This window comes from Diorhabda carinulata, chromosome X (genome assembly GCF_026250575.1).
Source record: "Diorhabda carinulata isolate Delta chromosome X, icDioCari1.1, whole genome shotgun sequence".
NCBI classification, from domain to species: Eukaryota; Metazoa; Arthropoda; class Insecta; order Coleoptera; family Chrysomelidae; genus Diorhabda; species Diorhabda carinulata.
This window is the reverse complement of record NC_079472.1, coordinates 10,781,057-10,804,018: the sequence shown is the minus strand read 5'-3', so window position 1 is coordinate 10,804,018 and position 22,962 is coordinate 10,781,057. Positions and strand designations below refer to the sequence as shown.

Below are 22,962 nucleotides of genomic sequence, written 5' to 3'. Positions count from 1 at the left end.
GTATCGAATCCAATGATATTTGTTTAACTTATGATAATCTTATTTTATTCGCAAATATACTTTCCTCTATACGAAACTGTTCGTTACGAATGGTCGAGTCCGTTACTGGGAAAAGTTTTGAAAAGGCGGTACTCGGCTTGCTAGGATCGTTGATTACAGTCATTGTACAACATTTCTTATGGTGATTCAACATTTGAATTATTATTTAAGTTTGATCTAGTAATTTTTTATAAATGATACAGATAGATTTTACTTCATCAATACACGAATTATATAAGCTAGGAACATTTTTTTTAATTCAATACGTTTATAGCTCATTTTTAAATTCACTATTAATGGTAACTGAAAAAGAATAAAAATAATTTATAAATCTAATTTTATTGCCATCTTCTGAAGAAACTAGGAGTTAAAAAAGGTAGTTATATAGAAAACACAATCATATTAAAACGTTCTCAACTAGAGGGCGCTTTGACAGTTCAATAAAATCGAAATATTTCAAAGACATTTCAAAATACAATATGTTTGAAAATTATACAAATGTAATAGATATTGTTCAACAAAAATATTATTAAATAATTTTGTTTATTATAAATATATCATATAATTGATTTATATTATTTTTAAGTTGAATTAAAGCTAAGTTCGAATGAATATAATCGATTAATTATTTCTCTCGAATCAAAGTCGAGCTCCGATATTTTTAATATTGACAAGATACAAAATGGAGGCTCGATATAACGAAGATTGTTCGTGATAATTAGTGATGATAACGTGATAATCAAAAAAATAACCTAAATATACTCCAAAATGGACTGTAGATTCAATATAGTGTTCTAGTGTTTATAAAAATGTTACAAAACTCTTTGAATAAGTGTTATTCAAAGTTCATTGTAATATTGGTGATTGCTTCTGTGTTGACATCTATACAAAGCTCAATAGAAGGTACATCATGTTTATATATTTTATATTTATTACTACTTTTATGTCATATCTCAATCGAAAACAATTAATAATATTTACTATTAAATTAAAAAATCTAGTTACACGATTCGTGTTCATTTAAATATTGAAATAAAATTGTTAAAAAAATTACGTAAATAAGTTGTTTATTTTTATCTTTTATCTAAATAATCAGCTGTAAAATTAATCTTTGAACTCGGAATGGTAATATTTTCGTGCCAATTTGTCTAGATTAATAATAATTCTCATCATTTAATATTTTATATCTTTAATAAAATCCTAAAAAAAATATGAAAATCTGTTTATATAATAACTGTTATTTTATATTTTCATAAAATTTTTCCCATTAAGTAGATAACTATGGAATTGTTTTGTGATTTTGGGAAATATTTGTTTTTTAAGGACATATATTAGAATTCACAGTAGAACCATCAGATACTGTGGTAGAATCTGGACAATCAGCTGTATTAGATTGTGTAGTTAGAGCGTCTTATCATCAGAATAGCGTTCTTATTCAATGGTTAGATCAAGATGGTTCTACACTATCTTTTATTGGTGATTCTTATAGGTGAGACAATTATTTCTAGCTTGAAATGCATTTTTTCATTCTTTTATTAAAATTCTACTCAAAACTGGTGTCTTATAGCTTAAAATTATTTGTTTATTAAGTTTCCTCGTTTATTGAACATATAAGTAATTTAACTATCGAGGTCCCCTCGTTTGTTTTATTGTTGTTATTAATGTGGATTTATGAAAAAAAGGAAGGTTTACAAAAAACATTCAATAATGATGATTTTTCGATTTTCAAGTGTCACAAATACGAGGGGACGATGTAACAAAAAATTTTGATAGTAAATTGTTGTTAAGCCATATATAACTATCGTGGTCCCCTCTTTTTATTGGTTGAAAAATCATCCGATTGGAATAATTTTTTTTAATTTCATCGTTTTTATGGTGGGTTTATGAAAAAAATGGATTTGGAAAAAAAACTTGGAAAATGGGAATTTTTCCATGTTTCAGCATTAAAAAACAAGGGGATGACTATAGTATGAAATAACAAAAAATTAGATAATAAATTGCTTTAGAGCCATAGAAATGTTACGTTTATCGTCGGTTATTGAACATTTAGGTAATTTAACTATCGTTTTTTTGTCGAAAAATAATTCTATTTCAATGAATTTTTTTAAAATTCTCCGTTTTTACAGTGGATTCATGGAAAAGGGGGGAAAATTGAAAAAAAAACAATAAAACGAGGGGATGACGATAGTATGAAATAACAGAAAAATTAGATATTAAATTGTTTTCAAATCATATAAAAATCGAAAATTCTCCGATTTTGATGAATTTGTATTGTTTTCTAGTAGTATGAAATAAATGAAAAATTAAATACTTAACTGCCTTAGTGTCAGAGAAATGTTAGGTTTATCTTTGTTTATTGAACATTTTTGGTTCTATAAAATCGAAAATTCTCCGATTTTAATGCATTTTTTAAATTCTTCGCTTTTTATGGTGATTTGTGGGAATAAAAGGAGATTTGAAAAAAATGATCATTCAAAAATGATTTGATATTGATATTCTAATGTCAAAAAAACGAGGGGACGTCGATAGCTTTCAAGCCATATAAATGTTACTGAATGAATTTAATTGGGCTTAGGTCTCAACTTACCAACGGATCTTTGTACATTACTAGTGTAGTGGAAGAACAAAGATTAACGGGTACTTACCAATGCAAAGCAACGTTGCCAAATGTTGGTTCGATAGTGAGTCGAATAGCCAAATTAACTATAGCCAGTAAGTTTAACCCAACTGAAGATAATTTCGTATTATTAAACGCGTTTTTTCGTACAGATCTTGTCAGATTTCAAGAAGAACCCCGCGATTTAAGCGTATATATAAGACAACGCGCTTATTTCGCTTGCCACGTTATAGGAACCCCGCCGCCGAGAATAAAATGGCTCAAAGACGAACGGCCTCTAATAATCGACGAATTAAGAATGACAATTTTACCTTCCGGTGCCTTGGAAATCGACGAGGTCATAGAATCAGATCAAGGATCGTACCGATGTAACGCATCGGGTTTGAGCTCTTATAAATTGAGCAACAAAGCAATATTGCACATCAATAGGGACCAAGAGGAATCGTTACACATAACTGCTCCTAATTTTATAGCTAAACCTCTACCGGGTACTTATGTCGAAGGACAAAACGTTTCTTTGGATTGTGCAGCTAACGGTTATCCTGTACCGACTATAATTTGGTTGAAAGGAGGTTATCCAATAGATATGAAGTAAATATTTTGTTTTAAAAATGTTTCTTTCTCTAATTATTTGGTTTCTAGTGATCTAGATAGTCGATTTAAGCTAGTAGGAACCACTAATTCCTTAAGGATAATCAGAATTCAAGAAGAGGATGGTGGTACTTACCAATGTCGGGCTAAAAACCAAGAAGATATAGTAGATGCTTCAGCTCTAATACAAATTCAAGTACGATTCATATTTTAATCGAAAAATGTTTTTGTTATAATTTTTTTAAAAATATTTTTAGGTGCCTCCTAGATTTTTAGTTAAACCCCAGGATAAAATTGAACATTCGACGAAAGATGTCGAATTGGAATGTGCGGTTTATGGTATACCGGATCCGGAAGTGCGGTGGTTCAAAAATGGTGAATTGGTTAAATATTCGGATTATTACAAATTAGTTGAAGGGTGAGTGTAGAAATTTGTAGTTTTGAATTATTTTTGTCGAAATATTTTGGGATTTTTATCGTTTTAGGCATAATTTGAAAATAATGGGATTGATGACTTCAGATTCTGGGTTGTTTCAATGTTTTGCGACAAACGCAGCTGGGAATATACAAGCTGTTGCTAATTTGAAAGTTTTAGCTACACCAGGTACGTTTTAATTGGAATTTTGGTCAGTTTTTTGGTTTTATTTTAAAAATTTTGTTTTAAATTTGTTTATATTGAAATTTTTTTCAAAATTGGATGAATTTTATCACTACAAACAATTTCTCTCAATTTATTTTTTTCGTTTCCATTCAATAATTTTTTTATATAGAAATTTTATTTATTTTTTCTTTTTTTTTTCTTCCGTTCCACCTCAATCCCTCCGACATCCCGCATACCCCCACCACTTTGCATGTGCATGTTTAATAATAAAAAATACACAGAAAAAAAGAAATCGAAACTACACTCAAAAAAAGTGCCCCACCAACAATCGATATCGTTATTTTCGTCACTAAAATCCGACTCGGACGCCACGCTGGGCGACATAAATTTCACCCAATTAACCAAAAGTAGCAACCGAACGATATTCGATCCTCACACCGCTTTTAATTCATTAAAGAGTAGCGAATCTAACGATACTAACAATAACCTTGGAGATATACAATTTGCTTTTACTCCTCCACCCCCAAAACCCATCGCAGCCTCAACGTCAGACAGGAAATTGGAAGACGGATTACCAGGACCTCCTCAAGATCTAAGAGCACCCATCGTCAAAGCTAGATTCGTCATATTGAGTTGGAAACCACCTTTGGAGAATGGAGATAATATCATTTCGTATTCTATATATTATCGACAGAATGGCAGTGACAGGTGAGTTGTAAATCCCCATGTACATCCCATTGGTGTCCAAATTTAAAAGAACATTCTCGTTTTTTTGTTCAATTTCGGTGCAAAATTGAGAGAATTACTAAAAGAATCTTCATGTCTATTCCTTTGTTAATATTGGAAACCAAAACGTTGTGAAAAGCCAGGGAACAAACTTCTTTCTTTTCTCCAAATTCTCCATTTCGAATTTTGCTCAAAGTCATCTCATTTCCCACATAGAATTGACAGAATTTGCGGAAAAAAACTTCCTACCCATCCCATTGTTAATATTGATACCCAAAATGTTGTGAAAACCCAAGTAACAACCTTCGATTTTGTTCTTCAAATTTTCCTTCCCAATTTTTGGCCAAAATTGGATAAAAATTATGTTTTCCCGTATAGATTTAACAAAATTGGTAAATAATCCTCCCTATCCATCCCATTGTTGATGTTGTGAAAACACAGGGAACAAACTTCGTTTTTGATTTCCAAATTCTCCATTTCGAATTTTGTTCAAAATCATTTCATTTTTCACATAGAATTCACAGAATTTGTGAAAAAATCTTCCTACCCATCCCATTGTTAATGTTGGACCCCAAAAAAGTTGTGAAAACCTATATAACATTCTCGTTTTCTCCCTCAAACTTTCCATTTCGCATTTTGTTCAAATTTGGTTCAAAATCCCATTGTTGATGTTGGAGCCCGAAATGTTGTGAAACTCCATGAAACAATTTTCGGTTTCGTTCCTTGAATTCTCCATTTTCAATTTTTTTTAAAATAATCTTATTTTATACATATAATTGACAGAATTTGTGAAAAAATCTTCCTACCCATCCCATTGTTAATGTTGGACTCCCAAAAGTTGTGAAAACCCATAGAAAAATCTTCGTTTTTGTTTTTCAAAATCTCTATTTCGAATCTTGTCCACATTTGCTTTGAAATCATATCATTTTTTCTAGAAAATCGACGGAATGTTTGGAAAACTCTCTCTATTAATATTGAAACACAAAATGTTGTGAAAACCAATGGAACATTCTCGTTTTGTTGTTTCTTAATCTTTCTGTTCTAATTAATGCCCCAATTTGGTTCGAAATCATTTAGTTTTTCCTGTAGAAACTAGAGAATGTATAGAAAACCCCCCCTATCAATCCCATTGTTGATATTGAATCCCAAAGTGTGAAAACCCATAGAACATTCTAGTTTTTTTGTTCCACTAAGTCTCCTTTCCGAATTTTGTTTAATGTCGCCTGATCAACTGAAAATTGCGATTATTTTAAAGGGAGAGATATCAAAATACGAACCGCTCGAAATTGGAAGAGATCAGTATAGGAGGACTCCTTCCAGGCAGAGTATACCATTTCAGGATCGTCCCCAACAACGCTCTAGGTCCTGGAGAATCTTCCGAACCACTAACTATAACAACCCAAAATGAAGAACACGTAGCTAGCGCTCCATTAGCCTTCAATGCTTACGCCACAAGTCCCAGAAACATCTATATAAGTTGGCAACCACCAGAAACACCCAACGGACGCATCTTAAAATACACCATCTACTACATGGAGGTAAATTATTACTCCCAATCTTAAAAAACGGCGTTTTTCTAAATTTTCCTCGATTTCCCCAGACCAGTTCGTCCATAGAACACAACGTCGACGTTTCGGATTCCCTAAACTACGATCTGAACGATTTGAATCCATACACGGAGTACAGCATTTGGGTGGTAGCCCAAAACGAAAACGGCGGCGGCGCCGCCACCGAAGAAAAAACCGTCAGGACTTACAGCGCCGCCCCAACCGAACCGCCTACCAACATCACCGCCGAACCATCGAGCATGGTACATAAACAAAAGAAAAAATTAATTCGCGATTTATATATAAAAAAAAATGTTGTAGAGCATCACCGTGCGATGGGAACCGCCTCCACCTGAAGCCCAAAACGGAATCATTTTAGGTTATAAAATAAAATGGAGGCGATCGGGTAAAGGTAAGGCCCAAACTTATACGACGCAACCCAGCGAGAGGCATTACGTCATCAACGATTTGGAAAAAGGGGCGATTTACCAAATTAAGTTGTGGGCGATGAACGGGAACGGCACCGGTCCCGGTTCGGAATGGTTGGAAGTGAAAACTTTCCAAAATGACGTCGACGAAAGTCAGGTTCCTGATAAACCGGCGTATATTAAAGGTAAGAAATGATTTTTCGGGGGCTGATATAGCATTTAACCTCTGCAGCGGTGATATTATGTATATATTTAGCGTTTAATCTAAAATATGGTGGATTTGCGTTTGTGAAAATGTAAGAGATCATGAAAATTCTTTAAAATTAATCAAACTTTCTAGTCAAATTTTCGAAATTACAGATTTGAAATTGATTTTTTGTGCTTAGACGTTATTATAATGCACATTTTTCATTCACTCCGTCATTAACATTCACGATGAAGCATCTAACCTCTGCAGCGCCTATATAATGTAAATACTCAACTTTTAACCTTAAAAAAAAGACAAAATCGCGGAAATGCTCCGGTGTAATTGATAGGAGACATTAATAAAAGAATTTTTAGTGTTTAGCCTATTTTTTGGATGGATTACAAATCACACTGAAATTTTCGAAATTGAGGTCTTAAGTTTGGATGCTGGGTTAAGACGTCTAAGGTTTAGTATTTTTATAACTTTTTTTTCTCATTAAGTAAGTTTAATAGTAAAATTGAGACCTTCAATTTAATTTTTTGGGTTTAGATGTCATTATAATGCACTTTTTGATGTTTCTCTATTTTCCAAAGACTCTATCGGTAACACTCACTTTCACGATGAAGCATCTAACCTCTGCAGCGGCGTTAATATGTAAACACTCGATATTTAATCTAAAATTGATACAAAATGGTAAATATGCGTCATTGAAGATGCAAGGAGGCAAAAAATTGAGATTCAGTGTTTTTATATCCTTTTTTTTTTAATTGATCAAAATTAATAGTGAAATTTTCGAAATTGACGTCTTCAATTCAATTTTTTGGGTTCAGATGACATTATAATGCACTTTTTGATGTTTCTCTAGATTCCAAAGACTCTATCGGTAACACTAACATCCTCTGCAGCGGCGATACAATGTAAACACTCAATATTTAACCTCAAATTTAATCAAAATGGCGGATTTTCGTCGGTTAAAGACATAAAAAATGAAAAATAGAAAGAACTGAAAGAAATATTCGAATAAAAATACCAAAAATAGAGGGAAATAGAAGATTTAGAGAGTAATAAACTATAATTACACAACAGTTCTTCAAGTTCTGGTACCAAATATACAACCTATCCTAAAATTGTACCACATAACTTCTAAAAAACGACGAATGCAACGTTTTCTGAATGTTTCCCTCATAATTACCCATGATTTAAACCGAAATCGACATAAAAAAGGATTCGAGTTGTCGGAAATGTTGAATTTTGTGAATTTTATTAAAGCAATCAACTTCTACAGCGACATAACCACGAAAATTATCAATATTAAGGTTTTCTCTACGTCCAAAAAATATTTTTATGTACCGGTTAATATTATACAGTAGCACGCACAAACTATCCCTTATACTCGTTTTTTTTTTCTACTTTCAGTACGTCCTACATTCGATAAAGTCTTCGTGATGTGGTCCCCCCCTCTAAATCAAAAAATCAGGGTGCGGAATTACATTCTCGGTTGGGGTAAAGGGATACCCGACATGTACTCCGTCAAATTGGACGAAAGGAATAGGACTTATGTCGTAGATCGATTAGGTAAGTTGATAATCGATTGAAAGTTACGATTAAAAACTCATCGATTGTGTCATTTAGAACCGAATTCCGAATACGTTTTGAGCTTAAGCGCTAGTAACGACGTCGGAGCAGGAGCTCCGATTTATACGCAGGTCCGGACGCAAGACGAACCGCCACCGGAACCGACTTTGACGCTTTTCCCTCCGATGGGATTGAAAGCGCAAGTGCTGAGTACGACGTCGGTAGTTCTCTATTGGACCGATCCGACTTTAAAACAGAGTCAAGTAAGAAAAAAAATCGATCGACGACGAATTCTTTTGGATTTATCGATTGTTTTTTTCAGTACGTCAGGGACAACAGGTATTATATAGTGAAAATAACCGACGATAAAATGAGAAAACCTCGTTATATGAACGTCACCGATTTAAACGCGATGGTGGACGAACTGAAGCCCAATACTTTTTACGAATTTTCGGTTAAACTCGTCAAAGGTAAGTACCACGATCTGTATATCAAATTTCATCGACAATTTCCTTATTTGGTTACCATACGACGCGCCTCGTATATATAAAGTTTGCGAATTTAGTGGTTACATATTTTACTTTTTCAATAGGCTTACGAACCCAATAATTGGGTTGAGGGTTAAATGATTTGTTGAAGCCCAATAATTGAGCTATTGATTACTGAAGAATTTGTTGCAGCCCAATAATTGTATTATTAATTATAAAATTTTTCTCGAACCCAATAACTGAAATATTGGTTACGGAAAACTGTATTAGAGCCCAATAATTGTTTCCTGAATTATATGGAAATTTGTTAGTGTCCAATATTTGATTTCTGGATTGTAATGAAGCCCAACAAAGGCGTTCTGGATCAGATAGACATTTGTTAACGTCCAATAGTTGTGTTTAGAATTTATTAATTGAATCTTGAATTATTATTACTTAAATAGGGAATTTGTGAAGCCCAAGAATTGCGTATCCAATTAAAAGGGGGATTCTTGAAGTTCAATGATTTGGTTCTCGGTTGAATAATGATTTATTGAAGTTCAATAATTGCGTGTATGGTTGAGTAAAAGCTCGTTGGAGCCCAATAATTTCGTTTCTTGAACAGGATTCGTTGCAGCCCATTAATACTATTAACAATTGAATTGCAGACTTTTCATATCCAATAATTAATTTTTTGGCTGAATAGGGATTCGATGAAACCCAATAATTGCCTTTTTGGTTGAGTAGGAGTTCGTTGGAGCCCAATAATACTATTAACAAATAAATTGCGGATTATTGAGATCCAATAATTAGGCTTTTGATTGAGAGGGGATTCGCTGGAACCCAATAATTGCCTTTTTGGTTGAGTAGGAGCTCGTTGGAGCCCAATAATACCATTAAAAATTAAATTGCGGATTATCGAAATCTAATAATTAGGTTTTTAGGAGAATAGGTATTCGCTGAAACCCAATAATTGCGTTGCTCGTTGAATAACGACACGTTATAATCTAATAATTGCGTTTCTTGTTAAATGGGATTCGTAGAGGCCCAATAATTATAGTTATATAAGGTATTAATGGACTCAACAATGATGTTTTCGGTTTAATAGGAATTCGTTGGAGCTTAATAACTGCGTTCTATATTCCACGGAGACTTGTCAAAGCCTAATAATTGAGTTTGAGGATTATTGTAGGGGGACGGGGTTGGTTGCAGCCAATATTCGCGTTTTTGCTTAAAAGAGATGATTTTGAAGTTCAATGATTGTTTCGCTTATTGTTATATATGTAAAGAATCGTTTTAGAGCATTGTTGTGTCATCTCCTCGGTATATATAAACATTTTAGGTCGAAAAGAGAGTTCTTGGAGTATGGTAGCCCACAACAGAACTTGGGAATTACCGTTAAACGTATCTCCAAGAGAGTTGGACGCCCATTTTAAAGACGAAGACTCTCATTTGGTAGAACTATCGTGGCAGCCTCCTAAGACTTACACGGGTCGCATAACCGGCTACGTTATTTTATATACGGATAATAAAAGTTTATCGGATCCGGAATGGAACGCTTCCGCCGTCAAGGGTGACGTCCATTCGAGCATCATTTACAATTTGAAACCGTTCACTCAGTATTATTTTAAGGTGCAGGCGAGGAATAGTCGGGGGTACGGACCCTTTTCGTCGGTGGTTACTTTCAGGACGGGACAAAGTAAGTGCGAATGGATGATTTCAAAATATTCGGGATATTTCCATTAAATTTTATCGACATTTTTAGTTATATTGGTTTTAATTCGGTGGATTTCAATTTTTTTACAATTTTCAGCTATTGCCAAATATGTTTACTAACTTTAAGTTAATTTCTATAATTTTTATGGAATTTAGTTATTTACTATAGATCTCATTAAGATTTTTAGTTATATTTTTGCTAATTTCGGTTTTTTTACCAATTTCAGCTATTACCATTTAATTTTATCATTATGCTCAGTTTTATTTTAGCTTCTTCATGTTTTATCCACTTTTTTAATTATATTTGCTCGATTTTAGTTAATTTAAATTTCTTTGCAATTCTCAGCTATTAACAGTTGATGTTACCATCATTTTCAGATATATTTTAGTTATTTACTATGAAATTCAACTATTTTGTTTTAAGTTTTATCGACGACATTTTTGGTTATATTTGCTCGAATTTAGTTAATTTTAATTTCTCTACAAATCACTTTATTTTTTTTTTATGGAATTTAGTTATTTATTATGAATTTCTTTAACATTTTTAGTTATATTTTAGCTAAATCCTAAAACTAAAAATAGTTTTTTTACCAATTCCAGCTGTTTCCAATTAATTTTATCGACATTTTTAGTTATCGACTTTCAATTTTCAACCAATTTCAGTTAATTTCAATTCTATCAACATTTTGAGTTAATTTTTGTTGTATTCTATCAAATTCAGCTATGCACTATAGGTTTTACAACATTTTTAGTTAAATAGTTTCACTTTTTTACCAATTTTAGCTGTTTCTAATTAATTTTATCAATAGTTATGGTTATTTTTAGTTTTTTCTTCATGTTCTATGAAATTTAACAATTTTCGTTGAGGTTTATTACATTTTTAGTTATATTTGCTCAATTTTATTTAATCAATTTTTGTTGCTTTCAATGAATTGTATCAATATTTGGAGTTAATTCATGTATAGAGTCAGTGATATCCGCCAATTCCACTTTTCAAGTGCTTCCCTTCCAATTTTTTTTTATTTTCTATGAAATTTAGTCATTTTCCATGAGATTGATCAAATTTTTAGTTATAATTGCTCAATTTTAGTTAATCTTGATCAATTTTGGTTGCTTTCACTGAATTTTATCAATATTTGCAGTTAATTCGTTTATAGAGTCAGGGTTTTAGCTATTAATTTTCATCGATTTCAGCCAATTCCACTTTTCAACTGCTTTTCCGCCAATTTTTTTTATTTTCTATGAAATTTATCAAATTTTTAGTTATAATTGCTCGATATTAGTTAATCTAAATCAATTTTTGTTGCTTCCAATCAATTTTTTCAGTTAAACTAATTTATATCATACTTTTAGCTATTTTCCAGCTATTAATTTTCAATTATTCTAAATTATTTTAGCTAATTTCTCTTTTTTTACTCTAATTTATTTATTTTCGTTCGATTTCAATTAACCTCAACTATTTTCGGCTATTATTCCCCCTACTTTTTTTGCTAATTTTAAATTGATTAGAAATTTACATTTTTATTTAGTTATTATTTTATTTTATTATTTTTTTTATAATTTTTTTTAATCAGGTGTTGCCACCCATTCTCCGATTCAGGGCCAACAACTAGGTAATTATTTTATTATTCTTTCGTTCCCCTTTTACGACTCATCATCGTCCATCGATTTTCGTCAATTCAATTTTATCCAAAAATTCCAGATTCCAGCGGAGTTTTTTCCAACGAGGTTCTTTTGTACACGACCATAGCCGGTTGTCTGTTAGCAGTCGGTACCATAGCCGGCGTCGTCGCATTTTTCTGCTGCCGTCGAACCGACCCCAACGCGACCCCCGACAGAACAAAAAAAGTAAATATTCCTCATTGGTTGACCAAAATTTCTATCGTTTCCAATTTTATTTTGTTTCGTAATTCGTTTCAGGGTTACCAAAAGGGATCGAAAAACACCCAAAACATACCTCCGGATCTTTGGATCCATCACGATCAGATGGAATTGAAAGCGATGGAGAAACGTCATTCGCACAACGACGGCGCCAGTAGTAGCGCAGGCGCCGTGACTCTACCTCGAAGTATAGGCGGTAACGAATACGAACCACACGAACCTGTCAATACGAATTCGTTGGATAAAGGCACTTACGTTCCTAATTACGTCGGTAGGTCATCAAAATTTCTTTTTTTCTTGTTTTGCTGCTATCCATTGGATTATACGGATTTGGTACTGTGTGATTTAGCAAAACCTACGATCTTGATAATGTGACACAACAGTCACACACAGAATAAATAAATCAGAAGTGTTTACTGTGCCACAAGATGTTTCCAGCCAAATTCTGAGCGTTTTCGTAGTGGTAATATGTTAAAATTAAACACCAAAGTGTACTAACTCTTATATATAACGAGCTTTCGAATACTTACGTATTCATAATCTGGGAAATAATTGGTTAAGATTTGTGGCGGTTTCAATTTCAATCCATCAATATTTCTAGCCTCATTTTCATTATTTTGAAATCTATGAATTTAATGTTTTTACAATTTTAAACCGCAATCTTAACTAATTATTTCCCGAACGATGAATACATAAGTATTCGAAAGCTCGGAATATATTAGAATTAGTACACTATGGTGTTTAATTTTATCATATTACCACTACGAAAATACTTACATAATTTTGATTCAAGGACATTTTATATCGTTTCTGTCAAAGTGACACTTCATTTTTACAGATTTGGGATCGTAAATGACAAATTTCTGGTTTTTGTTGAGATTTTTTACTCTCGGTGCACAAGTTTATTTAAAAAATGCAAATTGGAACTAATAATCTTGTTAATGAGCATTTGACTACGTTTAAATGACATTTTATATTGTTTGTGTCAAAATGACAGTTTATTTTGACTGATTTGTACTCGTAATTATTAGTAGTATATAAATTCATCAAAATATAAAAACTGGAACAAAATTTCCCGTCAAAGTGACAGCTTATGTTTACAGATTCATACTCATTTTATACAAATTATCTTTCGTAGTTACACAATTTCATTAAAAAATAGAAACGAACCAAATTTTAGTTCTATTCCCGCATAATTTTGATTCGGAGACATTTTGTACCTTTTCTGTCAAATTGACAGCTAATTTTTAGAGATTTTTACTCGTAATTTATGGGAATTGCTGATTTTTCACCATTTTTTTCAAATTTCCTTTTGTAGTTACACAAATTCATTTATAATTACAAATTATAACAATATCTCGTACTTGATTTGGGTTATTTGACATTTTATATCGTTTCTATCAAAAGTTATACCTGATTTTTATAGATTTGTGCTGTTACTGTACTGTTACAAGTAAATCAAATCTTCATCGAAATATAAAAACTGGAATAACCCTTCGAATTTTCCGACATAATTTTGATTCAATGCTTTTTGTATAGTTTCTGTCTAAATGACAACATATTTTCACAGATTTAGTCGTGTCAATTTTGACAAATTTCTTTCTCGAGTTTTTGTTCAGTTTTTCCTATCTTGCTGTATGGTTTCGTTGAAAAATGAAAAACATCCAGTTTTAATGAGTTTCCCTCAATTTTCCTTCTATAATAATTTTTTTTGCTGGAAACTGATACATTTTTCGAACTTCCCGTATAATAAACCCTTTCTACAGAAAGAAAATTTCGATTTTGTTCGCATTTTGATTTTGATTCAGTGACATTTTATTTCACTTTTTGTCAAAATGACATAATTTCACTATTTTATATGAATACGAAACATTAGAAACACAATCATTCACGCTTCAATTTCTTTTTAAGTTTCTCATACTATTTTTTTTTTGTTTTGATCATTTTTATAAAATGCATGTTTTATTTCCATTTTACTTCAACCATGACGTACACAATTCATCTTTACATTCAAATAAAGCCGACGACGTACACAGAAATTCATTGAGAAAGAAACCGATCGCATTTCCAGTGGATAACAAACCGTCTCCAAGAGAACGTGAGTAATAACTTTCTCCACACATTCTTCCACTCCATTCATTTTTATGCTTAAAGAGTAACTCAAAATTGTATCTAATTTACCAACAAAATATATAAATAAAAAAATAATTAGATAAACTTCCATTTGTTGATAATAGAGGGACTATAATTGACAGGTTGACACATGACTATTTTCTGATTAGATATCTTGTATTTTGAAAATAACGAATTTTTTGATTGAATAACTACCTTTGAAAAGAAAATAATGACAATTGGGCATCATAGAGAGACTACTATGACGATATAATAATTTTTGTGATGCCCAATGCAAATATTAATTTAAACACTAACTTTAGAGAGAAAATAATTACTATTGGGTATCGTAGAGGAGCTACAACACTAAAGACAGATTACTATGTCGTATTTAGATATATACTACCTCGTATACTAATTTTTGTGATGCTGAAAGCAAAATTTGGTTTGAAAACTTTAGTTTAGAGAAAGAATCTTAGAGGGACTACAATTGACAAATGACACTAAAGACAAAATACTACTTATTAATTGGTAATATACTACCTCGCATACTAATTTTTATGATGCCCAAAGCGAATATTGGTTTAAACACTATCTTTAGAGAGAAAATAATGACTATTGGGCATTGTTGAGAGACTACAATTGACAGATAACACCAAAAGCATACTATCACTTATTAATTGGTAATATACTACATCGCATACTAATTTTTATGATGCCCAAAGCGAATATTGGTTTAAACACTATCTTTAGAGAGAAAATAATGACTATTGGGCATTGTTGAGAGACTACAATTGACAGATAACACCAAAAGCATACTATCACTTATTAATTGGCAATATACTACCTAGTATACTAATTGTTATGATGCTCAAAACAAAATTTGGTTTGAAAATTAAGTATACATAGAAAATTATAACATTTGGGCATCGTAGAGGGGCTAGAATTGACAAATGACACTAAAGACAAAATACTACTTATTAACTAGTAATATACTACCTCGCATACTAATTTTTATGATGCCCATAGCAAATATTGGTTTAAACACTATCTTTAGAGAGAAAATAATGACTATTGGGCATTGTTGAGAGACTACAATTGACAGATAACACCAAAAGCATACTATCACTTATTAATTGGCAATATACTACCTAGTATACTAATTGTTATGATGCTCAAAACAAAATTTGGTTTGAAAATTAAGTATACATAGAAAATTATAACATTTGGGCATCGTAGAGGGGCTAGAATTGACAAATGACACTAAAGACAAAATACTACTTATTAACTAGTAATATACTACCTCGCATACTAATTTTTATGATGCCCATAGCAAATATTGGTTTAAACACTATCTTTAAAGAGAAAATAATGACTATTGGGCATTGTAGACTACAATTGACAGATGACACTAAAAGCATACTATCATTTATTAATTGGCAATAGACTACCTAGTATACTATTTTTATGATGCTCAAAACAAAATTTGGTTTGAAAACTGAAAGTATACAGAGAAAATTATATTATTTGGGCATTATAGAGGTACTAGAAAAACAAAAACAATACATAATAATGTATATTGAAAGTAAAGATTTTTTTTGTTAGAAAACTAACTCTAAAGAGGAAATGATGACATTGGGCATCATAGAGGAACTAATAATGACGTGTGTCCATTATTATATTAAAAAGAACTAATTGTTTTTGATATTTTTGAACTATTTCTGTTTCAATTTCGAATCGAATATTCTAGATACTTCTAGATCAAGTTCGGTGTTGTCGTCTATATTAAGAACTGAAAAGATCACCATTTCTAACGGTTTAAACTGAGCATTTATTTACAGCTATCGCTACTCCAATAAACACAGCCACTCTTAGCCAATCTAGTACGGACTCTACGCCGTCCAGTAGACAACCGTACGGTCGATCTCAGTATTCTCTACCTTCCAGAACCCAGGTGCCTTTCGATTCGACCATACCGCACAGCCAAGCGACTGAAAATGTTTATATATCACACCCTGTAGCTCACGGCGGTCACGAAACCGCCAATCCTCTCAGTTCAGGGTATATCGGGTAAGTACAGTGATATCCGAAAGCTAATTCTTAAGTTTCGTCTTCGAAATCGAAATTTTTGTTTCAATTTACAGCCATCCCCAGCCTACTCCGACCGGCGGCGGTTTCGGTACGCCTCCAGCGACCGGTTGGTCAGTAGTAGATGGAACGAAAAGACTGCAGGCCCAAGGCCACCCGCTCAAAAGCTTCACCGTACCGGCACCGCCTCCCATATCAGCTCCCGGTACACCCCAACCGAAACACATCGGTATTTTTATAGATTTGCGTTTTTAAATATTTTTTCTAAAATCTTTTCACTTTCAGTTACGGTTCGTCCAACGACTTCGCCTTACAAAAAAGTTTTGCCGAGCGGTAGTCCGCCGACTAATACTTCGGGCGTTACCCCCACGTCTAGGATAAACCCGTCGAATCCTCCGCCTCATACAGCCGACGAAGTACAACGTTTGCAACCATCTCATTCGACCGAGGAACTTAATCAAGAGATGGCGAACCTCGAAGGACTCATGTTGACCTTAAACGCCATTACGGCCAACGAATTCGAATGTTGAGAGGGTCGAATTCGCGATAAATGTCAAATTTTGACAGGATTATTCAATGATAAGACTTCAAGGACTGCTACTTTTTTATGCTCTAAGTAAAAGGCATTAGGACTTAGAAACATTGAAAACCATTTTTTTAAACCATAAATCTCATTTTTTAGTCATAAAAACCGTTTTTCGGCCTAGAAAAACTATTTTTGACCTTGAAAATCATTTTCTTGGACTACAGAAACATTAAAACCCGTTTTTTGGACCATAAATCCCATTTTTTATAATAAAACACTTTTTTGACCACAAAAACCATTTTTTGGAACAAAACCGTTGAAAAATAGCAGTTCGTGAACAGTAATGGACTAAATTTGAATCAAATCTCGAAGTTTCATGGAAAAGAAATGATATACAGATTGTCCTAAATTAGAAATAACATTTCTTCACCGAATTCGGGACTTGGACGAGTTTTTGGTAGCTAATTTTTCATATATATATATATATATATATATATATATATATATATATATATATATATATATATATATATATATATATATATATATATATATATACCGTTTTTTTAAATATTCGATAAAATTTTTAAGACTGATTTTTTGAAACAAATATTTTGGTTTTTAATTTTTTTTCCTTCTAAGGCGTTAATTATTTCATTAATCGAAGAATCGTCTTATGAAAGAAAATAATGATACTAGGGAATCATATTCATTGTATCAGATCAGTATCGTTAATGAAACAATTAATTTTCACAACTATTTTTTCCCTTTTTCGATTTCTATTTTCCAAATGCTCAATTTTTTTGTACTCACTCGTTGCAATAGCAATTTTTCTACATGTATTTGTATATTTTAAGAAAAAAACACAATTCCGCATTTTCTAAAACTGTTTTATATAGTAGTTCGTTTGTACCCGTATTAAAAAAATCTTTACAAGTAGTTTCTTCGTACCTATGTTAAGATCAGCTTATTGGTTCTGAAATTACGCGGTAGTTCATTTGTACCCATTTGGAAACAATATTTTGCATTTTTACCCATATTTATATGGTTTATTTTCGTATGGTAGTTCCTTCGTACTCATATTTAGGTAATTTGTACTCATCATTAAAACAATATTTTTATAGGTAGTTCCTTTGTATCTCTATTACTATTTTATACGGTAGCTGTTTGGCAGCCATATTTTTTACGCGGTAGATTATTTGTAACTATATTAAAATAATTATACAAAATAAATTATTTGTACCGGTGTTAAAACTACCTATTTCGAAGTAGTTCATATAAAAAGTTCCTTTTACAATATGGTTCATTTATACAAACATTGAAATTATTCATTTTATACGGTAGTTCATTTGTACCCATATTAAAACGACCTTAAACCTAATGACTCATTTAAACCTGTTTTAAAACTACCATTTTACGCAGTAGTTCATTTGTACCTACATAAAAACCTTTTTTTTATCATATATTTCTACTTACATATAAACGAACGCTATTATACCGTTATTCATATATTAAAAACGCGATAGTTCGTTTGTACCTATATCAAAACGGCATTTTTATACCGTAATTCATTTGTATCTACAAATAAAATAACATTTTTATGCAGTAGTTCATTTGTATCGAACAGTATCTAATTGAACAGACCTAATCGATTAGTCTAGGCAATGTGATATTGTCCTTAACGTGAATTTGTAATTAAAATTTTTATATTGTATACAGGTTGTCCTATAGTTCTGGTCTACGCGTTAATAAAATTATTAGAACTATAAGACGTCTAGTATAAAGGATGTCCCGATGAGGAAAACAGTCTTTTTATTTGTTTATCGATATAGATACAATAAATAGATATATATACAGATTGTCCTCTAACGGGACGTTACAGTTAATTATAGGTAATTGGTTGAAATTTCTAATATTCGGTTACCTCAGTGTCCATATTTTAATCTTGCCTTTATTGTTGTCGGTGATATTTAGTTTTATGTGTATATAACAATTTTTGGTTCCATTAACCAATTTTTTTTTGAATATTATATGCCACATGTTTGCGATAATTTATTGAAAAATTAATTTATTCGAATCTGTGGATGATGCGGTTTTCTAAATATTTAGGAAACGTCTATTTGTACATATATTGATTAATTTTTTAAAAAATAATATGTATATAGTAAAAAATATTTTGTATTATTGTATAATCGGTTATTTTATGCACATATAGAATATTTTTGCTACGGTAGTACAAAATAAAAAGCTAACCGTTAATAAAAAAATATATATCAACAGTATTTTGAAGATGTTTGGTGAAATTAAAGGATAATCTAGGTTTTTAAATAATTTTAATATAAAAATCGACCGCTTTCGGGTCCTTTTTATTATAACACTCTTTTTCTGTTACTGTACTTGCTTACTAAGCTCTTTTATTATTATCCTAGATTAGTTTTCTGTAACAACTCTTACTTACAATACCTTTTTTTATTTGTCCTAGTATCCTACACTCTTTTTCTGTTAGTGCATTTGCTTCCTAACCTCTTTTTTAATTATCCTCGTTTCCTAGATTCGTTTTTGGTAACTACTTTTACTTAGGGGAATTTTTGGAACTGTCCTCGCTTCCTACACTCTTTTTCTGTTACAACACTTGCTTACTAAGCTTTTTTTATTGTCGTGCTTCCTAGACTCTTTCTTTGTAACTATACTTGCTCTCCAGATTCTTTTTTATGTCTCTACTCACTTCTGAGATTATTTTTAAGAAATTTCGCTCTAGAACTTTTGTTTTGTTTCCTAGAATATTTTTCTGTAACTACCCTTACTTATTATATTCTCTTTGTAACTGTGCTTGCTTGCACCTTTCTTTTGGTACTATGCTTGCTGCCTAGTTTATTTTTTTAACTTTCTTTGCTTCCTATCTTTTGTGTAACTTTCTAAAATCTTCTTTTGTCATTTCACAGGCTTTCCAGATTCTTTTTTTGTAACTTCCCATGCTTCCCACTCTTTGTGTAACTTTACCCTGTTTTATCATAAAAAATCTCTAGATTGCCTTTTAATTCCAAATAAATCGTTTCAATAGATTTGTTTTAGTCCAGTTTTACTCCTTTTTTCTTTATATTTATTGTTTGTATGTGAATTTTAATAATTATGTGATGTGCGTGATATTTGATTTAGAAAAATTCGAATGGCAGAATGTGTAAGCCTTAAAAATATATTTATATTAAGGATATTTTATGAGAAAAATTTTTTCACTGTATGTAGTAATTTTTAAGTGTCGCCTAAAATAAATCAAATTTTATTTAACCTGAAGTTTGATATGAAATCTACACATTCCTCAATATGTGCAGACCAAATAATGTCTAGTATCATCACTCCGTTGAAATTTTTTAATTTATGTACATTAATACACCTTCAAATGAAATTAAATGACATAGGGATGAAATTTGTTGACTCCTAGTGGCTTTCAAATGAAATTCTTTTATTATAAGGATTTTTTTACTATTAGTGACTTTTATGTGAAATTTATTAACTTTTAATGTCATTCAGGTGAAATTATTTGACTTTGAATGGCTTTCAAGTGCAATTTGTTGACTTATCAGGGCCTTTCCATTGAAATTGGTTGGCTATTAGTGTCTTTTTAGATGAAATTTATTGACTTTTAGGTCTTTCTAGTGAAATTCATTGACTCTAAGTGACTTTTATGTAAATTCGTTTAATCTAGGTGACTTGGATAAAACTCTTTAAATTTAAACGACTTTTAGGTGGAATTTGTTGACTCCTGGTGTCTCTCAAATTAAATTCTTTTAATGTAAGTAATCTTTTTACCATTAGTGACTCGCATGTGAAATTCATTGATTTTTAGTGCCTTTCAGGTTTAATTATTTGACTTTCAAGTGCATGTCTTTCCATTAAAATGTGCTCGAATTTAAATGACTTGTAAGTGAAATTTGTTGTGTCTTTCGAATGAAACTTCTTTACTATTAAGAGTTTTTTATGTGAAATTTTGTCACTCTAGTGTCTTTCAGCTGAAATTTTGTAACGTTAGTTTACGTAAATTTTGCCGACTTTTAGTATATTTAAGTGAAATTTGTTAATTATTAGACAGTTTACGTTGAAATTTTATCATTTAGTATAATTTTATAACGGTTAGTGTCTTTCATGTTAGATTATCAAGTGATGTTCAGGTGAAATATGTTGATTTTTAGTGTCTTTTATGTGAAATTATTTTAACCTAAGTGAATTGTAGTTAGAATTTGTAGAGTTATAGTATTCTAGTATCTGCCAAATGAAATTCTTTGCCTTTAAGAGGTATTTAGGTGAAATTTGCTGCGTCTCATTGTCATTCAGATGAAATCTGTTGACTTTCAGCATTTTTCAGGTGAAATTCTTTGATTCTAATTTGTTTTATGTGGAATTTGTTCATTATAGTATTTGCCTAGTGCCTTTAGGCTTTTAGGATAAAATTACCGACTCTTAGTGTCTTTTAAGTGAAATTTATTGAGTTTTAGTGTTCTTCAGGTGAAATTCTTCGACTTTTAAATCAAATTCGTTAACTATAAGTAAAATTAATTAACTTTAAGTGTTTGTCACAAGAAATTTTTGAATTTTAAGTTACTTGGGCCAAATATGTTGACTTTCTGAAGTAAAATTATTTGTGAAGTGATGACTTTTAAGTGTGATTCTTTATCAGTATTGAAATTTGTTGATAATAATACCCCTTAGTGACCGATAATGATCAATTTTTATAAAATTTCCTTTATAAAGGTCTTAAGCCAAAATTTTGTATAAATAAAATAACAAATTCATTATAAACATTTATTTATTGAGCGAAAAATTCGCAAATATCTTAATTATTATAAATAATAATTTGTAATTAAAACATTCACATTTTTGCACTTAAATATATATTTATAATTACAATATTTGGTAAACTATTCTTTTCACTCCGACATTGGTTCAGGACTGTTTGTATTGACGTCATCCAATGAACTGTTTATTTCCACAGTTTCTGTATCTTCATTCAAATAAATTTTCAATTGATTCGCCGATGTTGACAATACATTGAATTGTTTTTTCCTTTTGTCCAATTTATGCACCAAACGCCGTTTTTCCTCACCCAAATCTTTAAGTTGTTTCTGAAGAGCGATCAGTTGTTTATTCATTTCAGTCCTCGGAGGCTCCGCTGCTATTTGTTTAGCCAATAAATCATATTCTATTCTATTTTGTTTTATAGTTTTCGCTTTTTCCAATTCGACTCTTTGTTTAATAATTTCCTCTTTAATATTTTTAATTTTATCTTCGTAATCGCCATGTAATTGTTGATATTTCAGTAATTGGTCATCATTAGATTTCGTTATTAATTCTGATCGACTGCGGGAATGTTCAATCATACATAATTGGGCTAAAATTTTATCGTATCGTTGTTTACAATCTTCCGGCGAATCGTCCACCGTATTTATCAATTTCGTTATCATTTTAAGCATCAAATTAAAACGTCTATCGTCTCCTGTACCGTCACCATCGAAAATAAGCCTTCTTTTGATTACTTCTTCTAGAAATCATACTTTTATTTTTATCAAGTATTTTATTTATTTCCAAATACCTACCTTCCGACATTGAACGAAAAAATATTCAAAAACAATACTGAAAGTAAATAAACACACCAAAATTTGTTCGTAAAATATAACCTCACATTAAAATGTCTTTCTTCTTTTTTTAACTTACCAAGCGTTTGATTGTAAAATCATCGAAATGAATATTAATAATTCACTTTATTATTTAATATATTAGAAATTCTATCGTTAAAAAACAAAGATCTCTTTTGGTATTAATATTAGCATGAAAAAACCTTCACGTTTATTAAATCTGATTTTCAATAA

At 31.2% G+C, this 22,962-nt stretch overlaps 2 protein-coding genes across 6 annotated transcripts; one reads left to right on the top strand and one right to left on the bottom strand.

Annotated features, from left to right (window-relative positions):
* Positions 1–702: 702 nt before the first annotated feature.
* Positions 703–17,396, top strand: LOC130901587 (neogenin). Of its 4 annotated transcripts, none has more exons than XM_057813064.1 (22): positions 703–942; positions 1,363–1,528; positions 2,615–2,751; positions 2,809–3,247; positions 3,299–3,443; positions 3,505–3,665; positions 3,733–3,851; positions 4,130–4,556; positions 5,830–6,112; positions 6,175–6,384; positions 6,443–6,734; positions 8,153–8,311; positions 8,369–8,574; positions 8,634–8,781; positions 10,121–10,477; positions 12,069–12,107; positions 12,197–12,342; positions 12,415–12,646; positions 14,396–14,473; positions 16,329–16,557; positions 16,632–16,804; positions 16,861–17,396. In XM_057813064.1, the coding sequence occupies exons 1-22, from the start codon at positions 849–851 to the stop codon at positions 17,103–17,105; spliced, it is 4,485 nt and encodes a 1,494-aa protein (XP_057669047.1). In that variant the 5' UTR covers positions 703–848; the 3' UTR covers positions 17,106–17,396. The 4 variants fall into 4 exon arrangements, with proteins under 4 accessions (XP_057669047.1, XP_057669050.1, XP_057669048.1 ...); XM_057813067.1 differs by having other exon boundaries at positions 711–942; positions 4,388–4,556; XM_057813065.1 differs by lacking the exon at positions 12,069–12,107 and having other exon boundaries at positions 711–942.
* A 4,488-nt stretch (positions 17,397–21,884) lies between these two features.
* LOC130901131 (THO complex subunit 7 homolog) lies at positions 21,885–22,786 on the bottom strand. 2 transcript variants are annotated; one of them, XM_057812239.1, is made up of 2 exons: positions 22,690–22,786; positions 21,885–22,634 (listed from the first exon to the last, which is right to left on the bottom strand). In XM_057812239.1, the coding sequence occupies exons 1-2, from the start codon at positions 22,697–22,699 to the stop codon at positions 22,024–22,026; spliced, it is 621 nt and encodes a 206-aa protein (XP_057668222.1). In that variant the 5' UTR covers positions 22,700–22,786; the 3' UTR covers positions 21,885–22,023. The 2 variants fall into 2 exon arrangements, with proteins under 2 accessions (XP_057668222.1, XP_057668223.1); XM_057812240.1 differs by having other exon boundaries at positions 21,885–22,631; positions 22,690–22,782.
* Between the last annotated feature and the right edge of the window lie 176 nt (positions 22,787–22,962).